This window comes from Acomys minous, assembly GCF_964271855.1.
Source record: "Acomys minous genome assembly, chromosome: 13".
Classification (NCBI taxonomy): Eukaryota; Metazoa; Chordata; class Mammalia; order Rodentia; family Muridae; genus Acomys; species Acomys minous.
This window is the reverse complement of record NC_140495.1, coordinates 2431579-2453095: the sequence shown is the minus strand read 5'-3', so window position 1 is coordinate 2453095 and position 21517 is coordinate 2431579. Positions and strand designations below refer to the sequence as shown.

The 21517-nt window shown below is 52.9% G+C and overlaps 1 protein-coding gene across 2 annotated transcripts in view; it reads left to right on the top strand.

Annotated features, from left to right (window-relative positions):
• The first annotated feature begins 1860 nt into the window (after window positions 1-1860).
• The window catches only part of GASK1A (golgi associated kinase 1A), a 401830-nt gene continuing 382173 nt past the window's right edge, over window positions 1861-21517 (top strand). For both annotated transcript variants that reach the window (XR_014773851.1, XM_084754209.1), the window contains exons 1-2: window positions 1861-2081; window positions 14528-15793. Coding sequence is in view for 1 of the 2 variants with exons in the window: in XM_084754209.1 (XP_084610335.1) it covers window positions 2079-2081; window positions 14528-15793 (1269 nt within the window). In the remaining variant the exon portion in view is untranslated. The remainder of the gene's footprint in view (window positions 2082-14527; window positions 15794-21517) is intronic.

Genomic DNA, 21517 nt, shown 5'->3' with positions numbered 1-21517 from the left:
CACATGGTGGAAGGAGAACGCACGCCAGCACATTGACCTCTGACCTCCATAACCACACAGTCATGCACACACGCATGAATGCACGCACTAAGATGTAAAAGTTTATGGGAGTATCACATGACAGAATTGTTTCCTGTTGCTGAGATGAAGTGCCCCAACAAAAGCTACTTCAAGGAAAAACAATTTATTTGGCGCATCCTTCCATGCCACATTTCATCACCGAGGGAGAGCCACAGCAGCAGGAATGGGGAGCGGCTAATCACAGGAGCGGAGCCTGTGTCACTCCCAGCCGACTCCATTTTATTCAGGCTACAACTGTGAGCCAGTGCTGTGCACTCAAGAGTGGGGCTCCTGCCTCACTACAGTTAACAATACGGTTCCCTGGCTCCCCCGCGGGCGCGCTGTACCTAGGGCGCCCCGGACCGGACCTAGGGCGCCCCGATGGGAGTTCTACCCAGGTGATCCTAGTTATGGCAATGTAATTAAAACTATCCCTATGAGGCTGGAGAGTGGCTCAGCGGAGAGCGGGGTTTGATTCCCAGAACCCACAGAACAGCTCAGAAATTCCAGGGCCTCTGACACCTGGCCTCCATGGGCACTGCTCACACATACGTGTAGGCAGATACTCATAAATACATCTTAAAAGTTTAGCCATCATTGTAATAGTTCATAAAGCGTATCCACACAAGTTTGTGTAGTGAGGAGGTCAGGGCACAACGTGTATATATAATGTAGACAGACTCAAAACCAAATCCTGTTCTTTCCCTAAGGACCAAAGAGAACACTGAGTGGCTGTGCGGACCCTGTCCTTTCTGCACTCTTCCTCCAGCACCTAGATGCCAGCCCTTCCTTCAGGCTGCTGTTCCCAGCGCCCCCGCCCCTGCCCCGCCCCGCCCCTGCCCCGCCCCGCCCCGCCCCGCCCCGCGTCCTGTTAGCTCGAGGCTTTCACTCTACAGCAGGTTTGCTCTTAGGGTTGTTTGCCGTGGTTCAACAACACAAAGCACAGAAAGTATCCGCCGCGCTACTCCTGTCGCGGCATCCACAGTGCGCTCCCACGGACCTCCTCCGGATCCCCCCTTTTTCGGTGCACCGCTATCAGCAACAACCCGAAATTCGACTGAGGAAGGTGACTCGTGAGAAGTCTGAGGGCGGCTCGTTCACTCGTGTTGACCCTGAGAGTTGAAATCCCAGCAGGTCATCTTCCGCTTGGTTCCAAGATTCTCACCTACTGTCCGCTCTGCCCCCACCTCCACCCACTGCCCACCTCCCTGACGTCAGGCCTCCGCTCGCTCAGAGTCCAGGTGCTCCTCGGTAGCCGCCAGCTGGTGCCAGGGAGGCCGGCGAGAACCCGCCCTACAGATGCCAAACAGTACAGACCCTCTAGCTGGTCCCCGCTGAAACTGGCCTTGGGGACACAAAGGGGCCACCTGCGGCCCGAGCAGTGTCCAGTATTGATTCCTTACCCCTCGAATGAGGTTCTGTCCATTGTTTCACGACGTTCCTTGGTGAACGGATTTGCCTCCCAAACCGCCACTGGGCATCGCTCTCAAAGCCACTGGAGAGGTGTCAGTAGCAGATTTGTTTGCCTGGGGGTTCGCGGAGCAGAGAGGCGGTGTGGGGAGTCCCTGGCCGGACCCCGCCCCATGGGTTGCACCCGCACACCTTAGAGGCGCGAGTAGGGAGCCTCTGCGCCTCGCTGTGGCGCTGAAGCCCGCAAGGACGGGCAGGGGGACTCTTTGCTTCCAGGGCCCTCGCTCCAGGCGCATGCTGCTGGCCAGAAGCGGGCAGGGCTTTTATTGTGAAAGGGGCCTCCCCCTCCCGCGCTTTCTGGAGACTTGGGAGGCTGGGCTTCGCCTCTTAGCTGGGGCTTTGCAAACTCTGGAAAGGTTGGAAGCGGCTTGCAGCCGCTGGACTTCTCAGACCCACCGAGCGAAGCATCCCACTGTGTGTCCTCCCCCGGCGATCTAGCAGCGCGGAAGGTGTGGACCCAAACCCACAACAGCCTGGAAAGTCCCGGCTCCGAGCATGAGTCTGCCAGTAGGCTGAGCCCCTGGAACCTGCCGGAGCACCGCGGGAACATGGTATGAGTTTCAAGACAGGGTGGTGGGTCCAGGTGGGTGCCAGGGCAGGCATGCACCGGCTGCGCGCGCACACGCACGCACGCACGCGCGCACACACACACACACACACACACACACACACACGCACGCACGCACGGCATCTCAGCTTACAGTTATCTCTCAAGCTTTCTCATGGGGCCTTAGTGACTCTCATTTCTGCCCAGAACTTGGGGTAACAAGTGCCCTTGGAAGAGAGTATCGATAAAGGAGTCTTCATCGAGCCCCCTCCCCCACACTTCATAGCTTATCGTTATCTAAGCGAAGTGCTTGCAGGAGGAGAGGATTCCCTTGGGCTTCCAAGGCAGAGCTGATGGGCGGGGAACCTTTCAGTCAGCTCCTTCCCTCTCAAAGGTGTGTGACACATATGGCTTAGTGGTGTACTGAGTTAAAGTTTCTGCAGAGATGCTGATGGCCCCTCCCGCTACCTGCTGGACAGGGGACTGTAGAGTGGTGTGGAGTTGCCTGTGGGTCTGCGGAGTCACTGATACAGTCCGGGACCTGTGGGCCTGAGTCTTTCCTAACCGCACAGGACCAAGAGAGGAAAATAAGAATTTGAAAACCCAGCCTAGCTGAGATACTGATGTAAACCCTCAGGGCAGACTGCTTCTGATAGAAAACCTGAAGCCCAGTGTTCGTGTGTGTGTGTGTGTGTGTGTGTGTGTGTGTGTGTGTTGAGTGGCCCTTGTCTGCTTCATGACTCTCTGAGGGATCCCACTCTCTCCGGGTTTTGAGGGGCAGGTGGGAGCTCCCTGAGATGCTGACCCTTGAGCTAGGACCTCAGAAGTCCAAGAAGAGGTATGGCTGAGGGGCAGTGTAGGAGCTGAGGTTTTGCTGGATTCCTGGTTTGGGAGCAAGCCTGCCGTCCGAAAAGTATGAGCCAGGGGATTGAACTCAGCGCAGTGGCAAACGCCTTGGCCCACTCAGCCATCTCAGTGGACAAAATTCTTAAAATACACAGTCCTTCAGAAGAAGTGATGCTTCTCATAGCCACTGATGTGGTCTTCTAAGGTTACCTTTTTAACCATAAGAGCAGAACAGAAACAATGCCAGTAATAAACGAGTTAGTTGTGTCCCTGATGCCAGCTCAGCCACCTGGCTCCCTGCCTCCTGACCTCAGGCCTCGCTAGCCACCCCTGCTGTTGCATCGTTCAGTCCACCTACCCGCCGCTGGCCATGGGCTTGGGTTTCTCTTAAGTGGACGCTGGAAGGGGCTGTGTCGCGTGCTGTTTACTTGTGGGCAGTTTTTGTTTGGTTTTGGACGGCGTTTGCTTGCACTGGGAAAATATCCTCTCCTAGCACCATCCAGAGGGGTTCAAATGCCTCAGTCTCCGCTCGGGCAGCTGGTTTGTGGCTTTGTGCTTAGGAGCCAAGTTGGGGGAGTGATTTTTCCAGAAATGCCATCAGCCAAGAGCTGGCTAACAACTGTGGGAAGGGCAGGGACTAGGGAGAGAGAAGGGGAGGAAGGCGCGGAGATGCAATAGGTAGCTGTGGAGAACCTTCCCTTGAGAGCTGGCCTGGCGAGCTGGGAGCAGGCAGTGTCCTGGTAGCCCGAGAGTGTGCTGGGAGCGGGGCTCCAGGCTGCGGCACAGGCTGCTCCGAGAAGGCTCTCCTCACAGCACTGCCCTTGGCAGAGTGGTGTTGCTTCCCACTGGCATGACGGTTGAGGGTAGTTGGTCCTGTTGGTGGTCTCGCCACAGGTACAGGAGGACACAGCGTCAACAGGGGAAACCTAACTCCTAGCTCCAGTTTGGCTCTGTCCCACCGCGCTGTGAAGTGACTTCTCATGCTCTGGGCTGAAGGAGACTCTCAAGTTTCCAGCAAGGAATAAAGTGGCCTTGGCTCCTAGGGGTGCTGGGGACACATCTGAAGTGGCATGGGAGGTCTCTGTCAGATGAGTTCTGCGTATCAGAGTGGTAATCTCAGAACTGCACAGAACCTGCAAAGCAGAGGAAGGACTCTGGCCCGGGGCTCCCAGGAAATCTTCTCACGGACAAAGGGAAGGAGAGAAGGAAAGGGGGTGTCAAGAGCAAGGGGCATGGTTTCTGTGAAGCCCAGAGGAGGGGTGCTCTGCCGTAGGCCGTGTCTGGGAAGTGCCTGTGTCTGTGACGTCTGTGTGGAGTGGGGCGTGGCCTCAGACCAGCTGTCTCCTGTGCAGTTTCTGGTCTCTCTCCCTTTGTCTGAGTTTTCCTTGTAGGATTCAAAATGCTGCTGCTGCTGTTGTTGTTGTTGTTTTTTTTTAGGAGTGTAGAGTTGAGGCACAATTCTGACAAACTTGCTCTTTTAAATTTTGCTGCTGCTTCAGCTGATTTGATTTTCGCACATTTCCCTTTCCCTTAGTTCTTTTTCTCACTGCTGTGACAGAATACCGGATAAAAGGAAAGCCGAGGAAGGGAGGCTTATTGTGGCTTGGAGTTTGAGGGTACACAGTCCGCTATGGGGGGGTGCGGGGGGAAACAGGAGCTTCAGGCATCTGGTCACATCACCCCGCATCCCCGGGCAGGAAGCAGAGACAGATACTGGGGCCCAGCTTGCTTTCTTCTTTTCAGTCAGCCTAGAGCCCCAGGCTGTGCAATCCTGCCCTTGTTCAGGTGGGTCTTCCCTCTTCAGTTAAACATTTCTGAAAAACCACTCACAGGCATCCCCAGAGAGGCGACTCTTATCCAGTTACCTTGACAACGAAGACGAAGCACCACAGGGCTCACCCGTGCTTTGAAAAGCTCTTGTTCTGTCACCTTTCTTTTCTTTAATGATAAGAAATTCCTCCTTGGTGGAATGCCACCTGTTTCTGGGTCTCTTTGACTCTCTGGAAAGCAGCTGCAGAGGGGCTGGCTGCCCACCTCACAGTAAAAGCCGTTTGACGCAGAGGTGCGAGGTGGGCTGTGAGGGCCAGAGTGCGGCTGAGGCCTAGTGAGGCTGTGGTTGGGGCGTCTGGAACTCTGGGACCAGTGGGAGCTGAGTCTGTGAGCCATCTGAGAGCCAGAGGCTGCAGCGGCTCTGCAGGGGCCATGTGGGACTCACAGTCTTCTTCCAGGACAGAGAGGCTCTGTTCCCCCACAGTGTGTGCTTCCTGGGGACCTGGGCCCTGCTCAGGCACTGGCCACCACAGGGCTTCTGTGTGGGCATCTCAGGAGCTTCCTTTGGCTTCTGCACAGCAGACTTTCTGCAGGCATTGGTCCAGTTGGCCCCAGTGGCCAGCCAGCTCCACGGCTCCCCAGATACTGCTGAGACTACAGTGATGCTGTTCTGTTCTGTCTGTCTTTCAGAAACACCAGTTAAAATCTTCTCCCCTGGGGAGGGAGGGAGGAATGGGAGGATACAAGGGATGGGATAACAATTGAGATATAATATGAATAAATTAATAAAATATGTTTAAAAAAAATCTTCTCCCCTGGGAACAGGTATGGCTGGCTGAATGCAGTTGTGCCCTGTCTAGTCACTTCCCTTGGTGTCAGGAGAAGTTCCTGGCTCCTCTGTCACACACACTGTCCTTTGTGGCAATGGAGTCAGACTCTCACAATGCCATCTTTGGTTATTTTTTTTAAACCTTGAACGGCTCAGAAGGTGGATTCTGATGGAGGCTGCGTTCAGCTTCTGCCCACCGCCTGCGGCTAGTCTGTGAACATTTAGCCCCTGGCCTCAGTTTCCCTTGCAGATAATAGTGCCTGCTGGTAGGGGTGGGAAACTCCTGTGTGTCAGCACACAGCCATCCCCAGCAGTGGGACCAGGGAAGCTGTCGTCCTTAAGACAGCACAGTCGGCCTGAGCCTGGCCTCTGGGACAGCCTTGCCATGATCGATCCTTCAGGTCACCAGGTGGGGTAAGCATCGGGAATCCTGGGATGTAAGCCCCCAGGAAGAGGGCACTGGGACAGCGACAGCTGCTTTTGACATCAGCCCTGTGGTTTCCCCCATAAACTAGAGAAAATGGACCCAAAGCAGCAGGGGAGGACTCTCGACCCATGGCCCAGGTGCAGAATTCAAGAGTCCTAATCTTATTTGAAACATGCTAGCATCTTTATTTCTACAGACTTCTAACTCACTCTAGCATCTCTTTGATAATGAATGTGGTGACCTGTGGCTTTGTCATCAGAAGACACTGACATTTTCTGTCAGGACAGTAGAAACATACTGTGAAGTACCATCTGCTAAAGCACCTGTGAAAGCCCACTGGCTCCGTGTGCTTAGTATGTTAGGGGAGCGTGGGTGCACGCCTGCTTTCCTTAGCATGTTTTAATCAGCCCCTGTGGCGGTCACTGAGCACCTTTGTAACCCTGCATCTTTCATTTGTCTGCTTAGGAATCCCTCATCCGTGGCCTCGTAGACCGAAGAATCTCTAGTATTAGGGAGGTTTGGACGGTTTCTATGTTGTATGCGTCAATAGGATCTGGTCATTGGGAGAATCAAAAGCCATTCTGCCTAAAAATAGTTCTTATGCCCCTAGACGCCTGTGGGCCACGAGACGCCTGTGGGCCCCTAGATGCTGGTGGGCCACTAGACGCCGGTGGTAGACAAACACATCTGTCGTGATGGCTGTAACCGCAGCTTTTGAGAAGTAGTCTCCTGCAGGGTTTCTGTCACTGTGATGAACATGGCTACAAACAACTTGAGAAAAGGAAGTATTTTAGTTTACCGTCCATCGCTGAAGGAAGTCAGGGTGAGCTGATGCAGAGGCCATGCAGGGGTGCTGCTTACTGACTTGCTCCCCGTGGCTTGTTCAGCCACTCAGGACCACCAGCCCACGGGTGGCCCCACCCACAGTAGGCTGAGCCCTCCCCTGGCCCACCTCAATCACTAATTATGAAAAAGCACCCTAGGCTTACCCACAGGCCAATCCAGTGGGGCAGTGTCCATCGCTGTGAAGAGACAGCTGACCATGACAACTCTTATTTAAAAAAAAAAAAAATTTAACAGTCCAGAGGTTAGTCCGTCGTCAACATGGGGGGAGCATGGCGGCACACAGGCAGGCGTGGTGCTGGAGAAGTGGCTGAGAGGTCTCCATCCTGATCCTCAGGGAGGGAGGGACAGAAGGAGGGAGGGAAACAGGGAAGGAGGGAGGGAGGAAAGGAGGGAGGGAGATGGGGAGAAGGGAGGGGACACGGCTTTTGAAATCTCAAAGCCCACTCCTAGGTCCACACTTCCTCCAAAGAGGCCATGCCTCCTAATCCTTCTAATCCACTCAAACAGTTCCACGCCCTGGTGACTGGTCTCATTCAGACACCACAGGGGGCATTTTCTCAACTGAGGTTCCTTCTTCCCAGATGACTTAAGCCAAGTCAAGTTGACATAAAACTAGACAGCACTAAGATTGAGGAAGATTATTGCTCTATGTTCAAGGCCAGCTTGGTTACAAAGAGTCTGTCTCACACAAGAACCACTAAAACAAGCAAACAAACAACACAGGCATCTAAAAACCAAAACAAACAGCAAAAGAGTCTTGGAAAGCATCTCCTGTTCACTGGGCACCACACTGGCCATGACAGGGCCACTCCCCTCAGCTGTAAGGCTTTACTGGACTGCAGACCATTGTAGAATAATCTATAATTCTGCTAAAACGCTGAAATGTCAAGGTTTTTTAAAATTCATTATCTTATTGACTCTTTGATCCTTTGGATGCATAGGCTATGGGTTACTGGGCTATTTTAAAGATCAGTGGATAGAGACTCACCAAGCCTGACTACCAGCCAAGCAACAGGGACCCAAGGTGAGCCCCCCAGCCCGGTGACCATGGTTTGAGCTCTGATGGCATAATTCCCCAGTTTAGCTCTCTCTCCTTCTCCTTGACTTGTGAGCTACTGTTAGTGACTGCAAACTGTGCAAATGTCTCTTTTGACTGTCTAGACTTGTGCAAAAATTTTCTCCCTCCCCTCCTCTCCCCTCCCCCTCCCTTCCCCTTCCCCGTGTCTTCTCACTTCCTCCCCCTCCCCCTCCTTCCCCTCCCCCTCCCCTCTCCCTCCCCTCCCTCCCCCTCCCCGCTCCCTCCCCTCCTCCCCCTCCCCTCCCCATGCCCTCCCCCTCCTCCCCTCCCCCTCCCCTCTCCCTCCCCTCCTCCCCCTCCCCTCCCCTCTCCTCCCCCTCCCCTCCCCATCCCTCCCCCTCCCTCCCCCTCCCCCTCTCCTCTCCCTCCCCTCCTCCCCCTCCCCTCCCCTCTCCTCCCCCTCCCCTCCCCATCCCTCCCCCTCCTTCCCCTCCCCCTCCTCTCTCCCTCCCCTCCTCCCCCTCCCCTCCCCTCTCCTCCCCCTCCCCTCCCCATCCCTCCCCCTCCTCCCCCTCCCCTCCCCCTCACCCTCTCCTCTCTCTTCCCCTCCCTCCCCTCCCCTCTCTGTCTCTCCCTTGCTCTCCTTTCTGGCTGTTGCTAGGCTCTCTCCTTCTGACCTCAGGCTCCTGAGTTCTGGGCCGGGGGCCTCTCCTGGCCACTGAGGACTCTCAGGTCTCATCCCCAGGCCCCCAGGATTGCTGGGCAGGACTCTCTGAGACCATGACAGTTCCTGCTTCTGTGGGTTTAACTCAGTAGCTACCACTCACAGGTGGCCAGGGTTCCCAGGCACAAAGATGCTGGCGTTCCTGCACACGATCTGGGTTTGTCCTGGGGACTTCTGGGAGACCACTGGCAGCCAGGAGCCACACTTCCGTAAGGTCACTGAAAAAGACCACCTTGCTGCAGTCTTGCATAGGAGCTGCTCCTGCACTTGTTTGCTACTTTAGAGATGGTCTCTGAAGCCCAGGCTGGCCTCTAATATGCAGCAATCCTCCTGCCTCAGCCCATCAGTGCTGGGATTATAGCCTTTGGCCACCACATTCAGATACTAGAACTCTTTTTTTTTTTTAAAGGTTTTTTGTTTGTTTGTTTTAAAGACTTATCGTTTATTGATTCATTCATTCATTCATTATGTATACAGTGTTCTGCCTGCATGTACACTTGCAGGCCAAGAGGCCAGCCAGATCTCACTGTAGATGGTTGTGAGCCACCATGTGGTTGCTGGGAATTGAAACTCAGGACCTCTGGAGGAGCAGTCAGTGCCCTTAACCTCTGAGCCATCTCTCCAGCCCCAGATACTAGAACTCTTTACAGCTGTGGATTTGCTTCAGTTTGGGTTGGATGGCTCTGGGCTAGAGGGCTGAGAAGCCGCAGAAAACATCTGTGTGAAGTTGGGCCTTCCTGAGGCCTGGGAAGGGGCAGCTGCTAGAAGGCACCACAGTGGCGCTTTCCCGCGTTCAGCTCCTCTCTAAGGCCATCCCTGCTTTTCAGGACTGGCAGTCTTCCCCACCACTCTGTGATGGCTGAGAAGTTTATGATCTTGGAAAACAATTAACTCCTGCCTGCCTGCCACAATACTAGTCGGGTGACGTTGAGTGCGGTTCTTTGGTTCTATGCTCTGGATGTTTCTGGTGACAAGGTCACTATGGAGCATGCGCACCATTGGTGTGGAGAGTGGCTGGCACAGGGCATGTGCGCAGTCAGCGGCTGTTAGCAGGAATAGCTGCTTCACCACGTTAGTCAGATGTTTTTAACTTTCTGGGCTCTAGTCTAGAGTGTTGCGCTGCTTCTGGAACAATAAGGAAGTATAGAACCTGCCCGAGTCTCCGGCTTCTGTTGCCTGTTTGCTTTGAGTGCACAGATAATTAGGAAACTGGCATTTCTAATTTGATGTTGTTAGCCTCCTGATTATAGAAATTAAGAAAAAACACAGAGAAGAGACACAGCAGCTTATGTTTTGAATGAATGTGTAGCTCAAAACATTTTTATTCTCAGCTGGGTGTGACGGCACACACCTTTAATCCCAGCACTTGGGAGGCAGAGGCAGGCGGATCACTGTGAGTTCGAGGCCAGCCTGGTCTACAGAGTGAGCCCAGGACAGCCAAGGCTACACAGAGAAACCCTGTCTCAAACAATAACAACAATAACAAAATTTTTTTTATTCCCCTTCAAACATTTTGCCTTTGTGCCCAGGGGCAGCCGCACACACACCTCTGTCTTGTGTGCCTCTTTCTTTGCGGACCAGCTGGCCAGTCCCTAAACAGTTAAGTCTGCATTCTGAGCCAGGACATTCCTGAAAGTCATCATGATCTCCGTGAGTTCCAGCTGGGGCTTTCCCAGCATATAGCATCAGGTGGGTTTGTGTCTGGTGCTGCCTGGATACCCCTGTAAAATGGGGTGGTGAATAAATAACTGCTCTAGTCTCTGGCTTATACCTTTGTCAGGGCGATCACAACTAACGTAAGAGAGTCCCTCAAACAGCCCCAGGCACACAGGGAGCACCAAGTGAACACTTAGTTTCTGTCCCTTAGCTTTTCTTCCTTTAAATTGGCTGAGCCAGAAATTACAGGGGGAAAGCCCTTTCCTGACATGGAATCGCTGATGTGGTAAGAAAATCACAATTCCCCCAAGGGGCTGCGCACTGGGCAGCTGGTGGCTTTGGAGACAGGCAGCCTGGGCCTCTGCCCGCGTGGAAGGGACAGCTCAGTCTCCAGATGCCCCACAGATCTGCAGGAGAGGGTCTCTGTGCGCCTGTGGTTGGGCCGGTGCCCATAGTGTGCTCCCTGCCTGGGGTCTGGTGTTGGAAAATAAGAGTGGCAGAGTCCCACAGTTACAGTGACGTGTGACGGTGCTGACATGTGGCTTTAATCTGACTCTCTGAAAGTCAGATCATGTGATCTTTCTCACCCCGCCAGAGTTCTGTCAGGACAGTTATTTAACCTGAGTGAAATGGCATAGGATCTCAACATTCCGGACTCTTCGCCAGCCCCAGACTGAGTAGGGATGAGTCAGTGGCTGGTGGTAAGGGAAGGAGGGGTCAGAAGAGGACAAAGGTCAGGAATCAAGGCTTGGCACATCTTTAGAAATGACCCCAAAATCAGAGCCAGAGCCAGCTTTTACTAAACACACACACACACACACACACACACACACACACACACACTTTGGCACACACTCAGTCATAGGACTTGTAACACTGTCATTGGACACACACACACACACACACAGTCACAGGACTTTCACAGACACACTGTCATTGAACACACACACACACAATCACAAGACTTTCACAGACATACTGTCACTGGGCACACATACATGTACACACACACACACACACTCAGTCATAGGACTTATAACACTGTCATTGGATACACACACATACACACAATCACAGGACTTTCACAGACACACAGTCACAAGACTTTCATAGACATACTGTCACTGGACACACACTCACATACATGTACACACACTCACATACATTTACACACACTCACATACATGTACACACACTCACATACATGTACACACACACTCTATCACAGGATTCACACACATATACATATTTGGGACTTATACACAGGACTTACACACTCACACACAGACTATATCCACACAGTGTCACATGACACACCCACACACACTTGTGCACATGCACACACACAGCACAAAATAAACAAACAACACATATTAAGAAGCTAAAACAAAAGACGTGGCTGCTGGCGCACCTGCATCCTCCCCGGGGGCTGCACCTTCGCTCCCTCTGCACTCCTCCCCTCTGGTCCCACCTTCCCGCTTCCTTCCCCGCGTGTCATCCCATCGCCCTCTGCACTCCTCCCCTCTGGTCCCACCTTCCCGCTTCCTTCCCCGCGTGTCATCCCATCGCCCTCTGCACTCCTCCCGTCTGGTCCCACCTTCCCGCTTCCTTCCCGCGTGTCATCCCATCGCCCTCTGCACTCCTCCCCTCTGGTCCCACCTTCCCGCTTCCTTCCCCGCGTGTCATCCCATCGCCCTCTGCACTCCTCCCGTCTGGTCCCACCTTCCCGCTTCCTTCCCGCGTGTCATCCCATCGCCCTTCATCTTTGCACAGAACCTCTGCCGGGGCCGTCCTGCCAGGTGGCCTCTTCCCAGCCCACACTTGAGGTTTTACAATAAAAAAGCTTCCTTTGATGCCTCTTGCACATCCCCACTTTTTATTCTGATCTTATGATGTGCCCAAACCTGAGGGGGGCAGTTTTCAGACCCCAGAAAGATGACGGTGTCTAGAAACTGGGGGCATGTATTACTTACCGTCCTCATTGCAAAAGCAGCTTAAGGGGGAAGGGTTTATGTGACCCACGGATGGAGAACCGGAAGCACGGTAGAGAAGCCGGGCAGCGAGAGCACCGGGCCTCGGGAGCACCAGGCCATGGGAGCACTGAGCCTCAGAAGCACCGGACCTCAGGAGTACTAGGCCGTGGGAGCACTGAGTCTCGGGACCACCAGGCCTCGGGAGCACCGGGCAGTGGGAGCACCAGGCCTCGGGAGTGTGAAGCAGCTGGTCATATTACATCCCCCCCCCCCCCCCGTCAGGAAGTTGAGGAAGGACAGGAAGTGGGGATCAGCTATCAAACCTCAAGGCCCATACACCCCGATGACCCACTCCCTCCATCAAGACTAACTAAAGGTCCCACAACATTCTGAAGCAGGGCCAACTGCTGAGGACCAAGTGTTCAAACACAGGCAACTTATCAAACCACAGCCGGAGAGAGCAGCAGGGACCCCAGCACTCACAGGAAGGGTGCAGTGGGCCCACTACATGATTTGATTAATTTGGTCCTCACAGTAGGCCCTCTGAGGGAGCAGTAATCCTGTTTTATTTTCTGAAACACAAAGACAGAGGTGTGTGGCTTCCATGTTGTTTGTAGATTTGGAAGCTCAGACCAGGCCGGGTACCTGGCTCTCCCTTCACCTCTGCAGCTCAGGGAGGATGTAGCTATTGGCCCATGGCATCTTCCCCTAGGAACTAAAAGGCAACCTGCTGAAGGGTGGCAGCGGGGGTTAGAGAGGAGAGTGGCTGCTGAGACCTTCTGCCACGGTCCTCTCAGGGCTGACTGCACACGCTTGGCAGCATCGTGGTCTTGGCACACAGGGAAAGTCGGCTCAAGTTCCTCCTGGAGACTGTCTAGAATATTCTGCGTTACCACCCTTGCCTTTTCACACACACTTTGTTATTTGGCTGAATATTTATCTTCAGAGGATGTTTTTTTCCAGTTTGACCAAAGCTGCTTTTCTTTTCCCGAAGCTTCGTGTGTGTGTGGCCGTGGCCTCTGTGGGACATTCTGAGCCCCTCTCTCTGCACATCTGCCAACGTCCCCAGGTCTCCTGAAGCCAAGTAATGTTGACAGCGGGGTCCACACACCACACACCCCACCTTCTCAGCCCATCTTAGGTGATCTGTTTTTCCCAGGGGTACCCAGCCCTTTGAGAACAGAGATTATGATTTCAACTTGAAAATACTTCTCTCTGTCTGTCTGTCTGTCTGTCTGTCTGTCTGTCTGTCTCTCTCTCCTTTCTCTCTCTCTCCTTCCCCCCTCTCTTTAGAAGAAGAAAAACACAAACAGATGTTCCCACGGGCACTTTCCTTTTCTATCGCTGCCAGTTCGTTGGCCCTGATCTTCCTGCTCTTAGCTTTAATGTAAGACTTACATAATCCCAGTTTCTCAAGTTGTCCTGATGTTTAAAGGGGTCACCACACCATGGAAAGGGATGGAGAGAAGTGGGCCCCACAACTTCTCTTGATGTTGTTTGTATAGGTTCTCAGGTGTTTCTGCAGAGATGCGCACACTGGGTGCTCAGCACAGCGCTCTGTGGTGTCCCCTCAGACCAGGGCCCTGGATTTATTTCTGCAGGGAAGGAGAAGGAGATTTTTCCCTCACCAATTGTCTTCACTCTTTATTTTTTAAAGATTTATTTTATTCTCTCCTCTCTCTCTCTCTCTCTCTCTCTCTCTCTCTCTCTCTGTGTGTGTGTGTGTGTGTGCGCGCGCGCGCGTGCGTGCGTGTGTGCATGTGCGTGTGCGTGCACAAGCACATGAGTTTCTGTGTCAGTATGGGTACCCCATGGAGGCTGAAAGAGGGGCCAGATCTCATGCAAGTGGGGTTATGAGCAGCTGGGAGCTGCCCAGTAGGGGTGCTGGGAACCGATCTCACGTCCACCGGAAGAGCAGTGTGAGCTTCAGTGGCTGGGCCCCTGGCTCTGATTTTCTTAGCATGGCTTCCAACGACGCTTTATTTGTGTTTGTATTTGAAACGGCAATAAAGACCACAAAACTGACAGGGATGGTGTCAGCCCTAGATGGTGGGTAGAGACACACGCAGATGTGGAGAGAGTCTGTTGTGAGGCACGGCAGTGTTGTGTGCTGGCTTATCCAGAGAGGTCCAGGTATGTCTGCAAGCTTCAGTGAAGGCTGGCTAAGAAGCAAGCCAAGCTCTGAGGTAGGGGTGCAGCTGGCTGGGCTGTCCTGCTCCCCACTGAGAGGCAGCTAGGTGTCCTTCTGCGGTGGCTTTCTGTCCCTCGAGCACTGTTCACTGCCGTTGTTCATTGTTCTGTATTTTGGAGCTGATGAGTTTCCCAGGTCTCAGCTATCTTTTTTTTTTTTCCTACCCCCAGGCATCTTGGTTCTGGAGAAGGCTCCGTGGCAGGAAGCGGCCAGTGATGGCATCCTGCCTCTTGATGCTTCTGTCTGCAGTTGCTGTCACTCACTTTCCCCCAGAGCATCCAGCTTTCACCCCGGGACTTGGTTCCATGGAGCCTCGGGGGGAAATTGGCTCACCTAACCCCAGCTTCCAGCAGATTTTGAACTCCAGCTGGAGGCAGCGGGCGAGGCACCTGGGCCTCCGGAAGAGCCGGGCTTTGCCCAGAAATTCCGTCTTGGTCTGTGCCGAGAAGCAAAGCCACCAAAGGAAAGTAGACAGAAGCAGACACCCACTGAGGGTCAGGAGAGATATCACGGTGACTGGAGATCGGACACTCAATGCCCAGCATCACGTACTTCTAACAGAAGATGCAGGAGATACGCCCCTGGGCCAGCCTTGGCATGATGGTCCTCGCCTCCAGACGCAGAGTAGGACAGACACCCTAGTTATCCCACTCACAGGGAGCAGCCAGGCAACCTCCCAGGCACGGAGCGGTGCTGCTGCAGTGAGCTTTAGGCCCCAGCGGGCGGATGCCGGGGATGCCTTGCCAGGAGCCAAGGGGCCTGCCTTGCCAGGAGTCTTTACTAGTGGGAAGGCTGGGGGCATTACCTCAGGGCCAGGGACTCATTGGTGGCCTGGCTCTGCTGAGGAGCTGCAAAGGTCCTCTTGGTGTGATACTGAGGCCCCTGGGCAGGCCAGCGCTGCGGCTGAGGGGCAGGTTCCACTGTGGTTTACAGATCATGACGTACAGACTCTCTGGCTACTGACCCACGGGGAGGTGGTAGGCAAAGCCAGGGTCCCTGCCCACGGGCAGGTGCTGCAGGTCGGACTATCTGCTGGGGGTGCCCTTCGGAACACGTCTTCTCTCAGGCTCAGCCAGTTCTGCTCCCAGGGCCTCTGTGGCCTGATCAAGAGGCCCAGGGACCTGCATGAAGTCTTATCCTTTCATGTGGACCGTGTGCTGGGACTCCAGCGGAGCCTGCCTGCTGTAGCCCGGAGCTTCCGCGACCCCCTTCTGCCCTACCGCTACACAGACGGCAGTGTGAGGCCCATCATCTGGTGGGCGCCTGACGTGCAGCACCTGGGAGACCCAGAGGAGGACCAGAACTCTCTGGCCTTGGGCTGGCTGCAGTATCAGGCCCTGCTGGCCCAGGGCTGCAGCGGGCTGGGCCAGACCCCGTGCCTGGGCATCCACGAGGCTGAGTGGGCACGTTTGGCTCTCTTTGACTTCCTGCTGCAGGTAGGTGTGGCCGGGCAGTGGGGCGGAGTGCTAGGGAGTTAAGGGGTTCCAGGCAAAGGCCGGCTTTGCCCAGCCAGGATGCCCACGTCCCACAGTGCTGGCCTTTGACCATCCAGCATCTGCTGTTCTACATTTTCTGCCTGTTTATCCTGCGGTGCTTCTAGAACAGGGCTTCTTAAATAGTCTTCCACTCAGGGACTAGATACATGGCTCAGTGGTTAAGAACACTGGCTGCCTCTATTGAGGACCAGAGCTTGATTCTCAGGACCTGCAGAGTCTCACAGCCATCTGAAACTTCAGGGGGGGATCTGATGCCATCTTCTGGCCTCACACACAGACAAACACGCAGGCAAAACACCCAAACAACAACAACAACAAAAACCCAACCACTACCAACAACAACAACAAAAATTCCATTTGTGATCCTGTTTTATCCAAGAAATTTTTATTACCCTGGGTATATAGGAATGTAAAATAGGTATATAAATAAAACATTTACTGATAATAAATTATTAAAAAATTTTGTTAGGCCAGGCAGTGGTGACACACGCCTTAAATCCCAGTACTTAGGAGGCAGAGGCAGGTGGATTTTTGAGTTCGAGGCCAGCCTGGTCTACAAAGTTAGTCCAGGACAGGGCTACACAGAGAAACCCTGTCTCTCTCTTCTATCAGAGAAACAGCAACAACAATAACAATTATATATATATATATACATATATATATATATATGTATATATATATATATAATTTAAAAAAACAATTCTCAAGTATACATAAAATCTTGCTACCTATTAAAGATGAAAGCAAATGTGTATGTTAATGAGAGGTCTATGCTTGCTTATTTTTAAGTGAAGAGTTAGTGTTAGCTTAGATGTTGATTCTATAGGACGTTGGGCATCTTCAGCACTTCATTTTTCATGGATGACTGGTACTTTGATTTGCTAGTCACCAATGCTGAGAGCACTGCTTTGATAAATAAGTAGCACAAAAGGGCAGACGTGGGGGCTGGGAGACAGGCCTCAGTCACTAAAGCGCCTGCCATGCAGTGCATGCGTGTAGCTCCTGACTGGGAGGTGGGCCAGGCAGCCAGGGCTCAGTGGGGGACCCCTGCCTCCAAAAGTAACTGAGGAGGACATTCCAAGGTGACCTGTTGTCTCCATAATTCACACATGCACATTTAGCTTCATGGCATGTGGGAACCTGCCACACGAACATGTGCACACACACAGACACACACATGTGCGCACACACACACATGCCCTGTTGCAGAAATAGCAGAAGCCTGTTTAGGGCCATGACAGAAATTACTGGAAATTGTTTTAAATCCCAAATCATGAAAGCAGGACGCTTCCTCCAAATGCCATTGCTGACATAACAGGTCCCCACTCTCTACAATTTTTGATGTGTTTATTTTATTTTATTTTTATGAATGTCTGTTTACTACATTTATGCCTGGTGGCCACAGAGGCTGAGGAGGGAGGGCTCCAAGCCCCTTGGTGCTGTAGTCACACGTGACTGTGAGCTGCCGTGTGGGTACTGGGAATCGAACTTGGATTCACTGCAAGGTCAGCAAGTGACCTTAACCCTGAGCCAACATGGAGAGAGAGAGACAGAGAAAGAGCGAGAGAGAGAGAGAGAGAGAGAGAGAGAGAGAGAGAGAGAGAGACAGAGAGACAGAGAGACAGAGAGAGAGAGACAGAGAGAGGCAGAGAGAATGAGAGGAAAGTGTAAAGGGGTGGGTGGTGCCCCCCAGTCTGGACACTGAGCACTCACTGTGGTCAATCGAGCGTCTTGCTTCTCTGCCTGGCAAGAGAAAAGCTCAGAGTTGCTGTGTGGAGGGTGAGGTGGGGTCCGAGGCAGAACTGGACATCAAGGTGAAGGTCTACTGGGGCTGTGGGCATCAGCTGGTGATTCACACCCACAACCGAGAAGCTGAGAGAGGGCAGGGAACGTTTTGATTGTATACACATGTGACCATCCCCCTGAATCATGAGGTAGGATAAGCCCTTTGTCTCCTATGCTGCTTTTGTAGGGGGGCATTTTTATCACAGCAATGGGAAAAGAAACCAAGACGTGCCCTGTGTGCGTGTTCCACACAGCTCGAGGGCTGGAGTGTCTTAAAGTTAGGTAAAACATAAACTACCTCAGCGGGATGCTTGTCCTCCTGTCTGCCTGTGGGCCCAGCCTGTGTCAGATGGTATCCCAGCCTGAGTGGCTTCTGTGTGCGAGGCCTTTTACGGACTCAACACAAGCACCTGGTGAGGGGTATAAACTTGGTAAACAGTAGGCGCCATACCCAGTACTATTCAGGAACAGCCCATGGCACCCTCACTGGTGAAATGCCATCTTTATCCACGGTCTAAACCCAAGCTAGCAGCGGGAGACAGCTCAGTTGGTAAAGTGCTTGCTGTGCAAACATGAAGACCCGGGTTCAATCCCCGGCTCCCACGTGAAAGCCAAGTGTGGCTGTGTGTGCCTGAAATCCCAGTGGTGGGGAAGGGAAACAGCCCTGGGATCTAATCAGAGAGGGACCCTGGGGGGTGGGGGAAGGTGCATGAAGGACACATGGGAGGAGGGCTGCTGGCTTTTGTATGCACAAGCACAGATATGTAGAAGCATGCACGTGAACACACACACAGAGACACAGTAGTTATTAGTGAAAAATAAAATTGAGCCATTGAGGTCTGAGAGATTCCTAGTTCAAGGTCACAGCCAGGGATGGAGAGCCTGACTGGCCTGGCTCCAGAGCTCACTCCCTTCTCACAGAGTTGAGCTGGCCAGGGACGGGGCCTGGGAGGCCCTGGAGCCTTGAGACCCGGGAGCAGCCCCCTGCCGCGCGGCACTCCAGCGACATGCTCACAATCGCTCTCTGCTCTGCACAGAGCCCCTCTGTTCATCTCTGGGACTGAAGCTTGGAATCCTGCTCAGCTGCCAAGTTCTGCTGTGGGGACAGAAATCTCTGCAGCCAAGGCACACACAGGTCAGCTGTGTGGTCAGACACCACCGGGCTGGGATCATGCCACCTTGACTGGACAGTAGTCAAGAAAAACAGCTGCCTGGCTCAAGGCACCTTCCTCGAAACCTTGAGGCCTGCAGAATGCGCACTTTTGCGTGGGAACCGGAGGTGCTCAACTGGCCACAAACCCCGGAATCGGCTCACTTAGTTAGAGTGGTCTGCAGCCAGGCTCCCTCACACTGTTAGCAACCCCCACAACCTGGGGACCCAGAAACCTCCTTCTCAGAGGCCAGGATACTTCCCATGATTCCCTGCACAAGGGGCTTTTCTCCTACGTGTTTCCTGGGGAGTCTATTTCTGTTTACTCCAGAGAGGAAGAGACGGAGAGGGGGGGGGGCAGAGACAGAGACAAAGAGAAGGAGGGAGAGGGAGAAAGGAGAGAAAGAGAGAGAGGGAGGGAGGGAGGGAGAAGGGTACACACACACACACACACATACACACACACATACACACACACATACACACACACACATACACACACACACATACACACACACACACACATACACACACACACATACACACACACATACATACACACACACACACATACACACACACACATACACACACACACACATACACACACATACACACACACACATACACACACACACACATACACACACATACACACACACACATACACACACACACATACACACACACACACATACACACACACACATACACACACACACATACACACACACATACACACACACACACATACACACACACACACATACACACACACACATACACACACACACATACACACACACATACACACACACACACATACACACACACATACACACACACACACACATACACACACACACACATACACACACACACATACACACACATACACACACACACATACACACACACATACACACACACATACACACACACACATACACACACACACACATACACACACACACATACACACACACACATACACACACACACACATACACACACACACACACATACACACACACATACACAGGTGGGGAGGGAGGAAATGGTTCCACTGAAGTCCCAGGAATCTGGGGTTGCTCCCAGGAACAGGGTGAGGGGTTACCAGAGCGTGAACAGCTTCCTGCCCCCCACAACTATGAACTGCTTATAGACCTGGGGTGTGGGGCTCAAAGCCTCTGGGGGGTTGTGTTCCCTGGCCCTCCACAGGGCACTGTGAGACTCACCTTGTGGGGACTCCTGTGGGTGGTAAGGCTGGCAATGACCTCCAGCCTGCCTTCCAGGAGCGTGTCACAGTCTGAGTTGTGTAGAAGTCAGGAGGGCTGTGGGTTCAGTTGGCAGTGTTGGCATTTGAAGGAGACTCATGGCCCCCAAGGCCAGGACCCAGAAGGCTTAGCGGCCAGGACTCTGGTCTGGCACTTCCTGGGGGGGGGGGGGAGCAACACAAGGGCTCCCATTGTGCCTTTTGTCTCTGTCACCCAGCCCAACTCTGTCTCCTCCTCACGGAAACCTGATGCTTCTGCCTCAGTCGGAATCCCCAAGGGTGCGTGGGGTCCAGTCCCACAGTGAAGCTTGCAAGAGTACTGGGAGACAACTGGTCCCGGGCTAGTCTGGGGAGAGTCAGGAGACTAGGGTGCTTGCACTACCTCCCCGCCCCCCGCCCACCGCAGCCTCAATTGTCAGTGCTTTGTGTATACTTCTTGCTGTGTGGAAATCTCACTTTGCTCTGTAAAAAATGAACCAAGCTTTGCTTTCTAACTGGTGAGTTTTAATAATTAAAAAAAAATTAGATGCCAGACAACAGATATTAGATGAAAACGTTTATTAAATGAGAATAGGGAGAGAAGGAAAGGGGGAAGGGTGAGAGAGGGAGAGAGACAGAGAGAGACACACAGAGAGAGACAGAGAGAGACACACAGAGACAGAGAGGGAGAGAGGGAGACAGAGAGACAGAGAGAGAGGGAGACAGACAGGGAGAGAGGGAGAGGGAGAAAGCAGAGGAGGGAGAGGTAAGAGGGGGTGGGGGGAGGTGAGAGACGCGAGGTGGGTCTGTTCTTTTATATAGCCCTGGGCAGGGCCACACCCCGTGGCAGGTAGGCAATGACATCATAGATAGGCAATGATGTCACAGGCAGACGATGACATCACAGGTAGGCAATGATGTCATAGGTAGGCGGATTGAAGCTGAATCCTAACAGTGAGTCTGTGGTTTTTCAAAAGGCCGCCCTTGCTTCAGTCATTTTAAAAGTTCTCTTCTGTTTTCTTACCCATCTTGGATCCATCTGGAAGTATTTTAAGCCTAACTGTCCTGGTGTCCTTTGTGGAGACTCATTGCCATCCTTTGAGAGGCTCCCCAGAGAGCCAACGTCTTTACGTACGTGGGGCTGTTTCTAGACTGTACTATTCCAGATGCCAGAGACGCAATGCTTTGATTACAAAGTGGGGTGTTGCCTCATTGCTTATTTTCAGAGTTTGCTGGAATGGTGCTTTCAAGTGATTTTTTACAGTCAGCGTGTTACTTCCATTCTTTTGTTCCCAAATTGTAAAAGTAACTTTTATTCACCTGTTTCAATTGTTGTCTGTGAGGCTAACTGCCTGCTTTTGCTAACCCAGGCCTAGTCCTGGAAGCTTCTAGCCTACATACAATCTAACCTGGGCCTAGAGTGTTTTCAGCCTCTGGGACTTACTGCTTAATGAGCTCACCCTTTCTAGTTCTT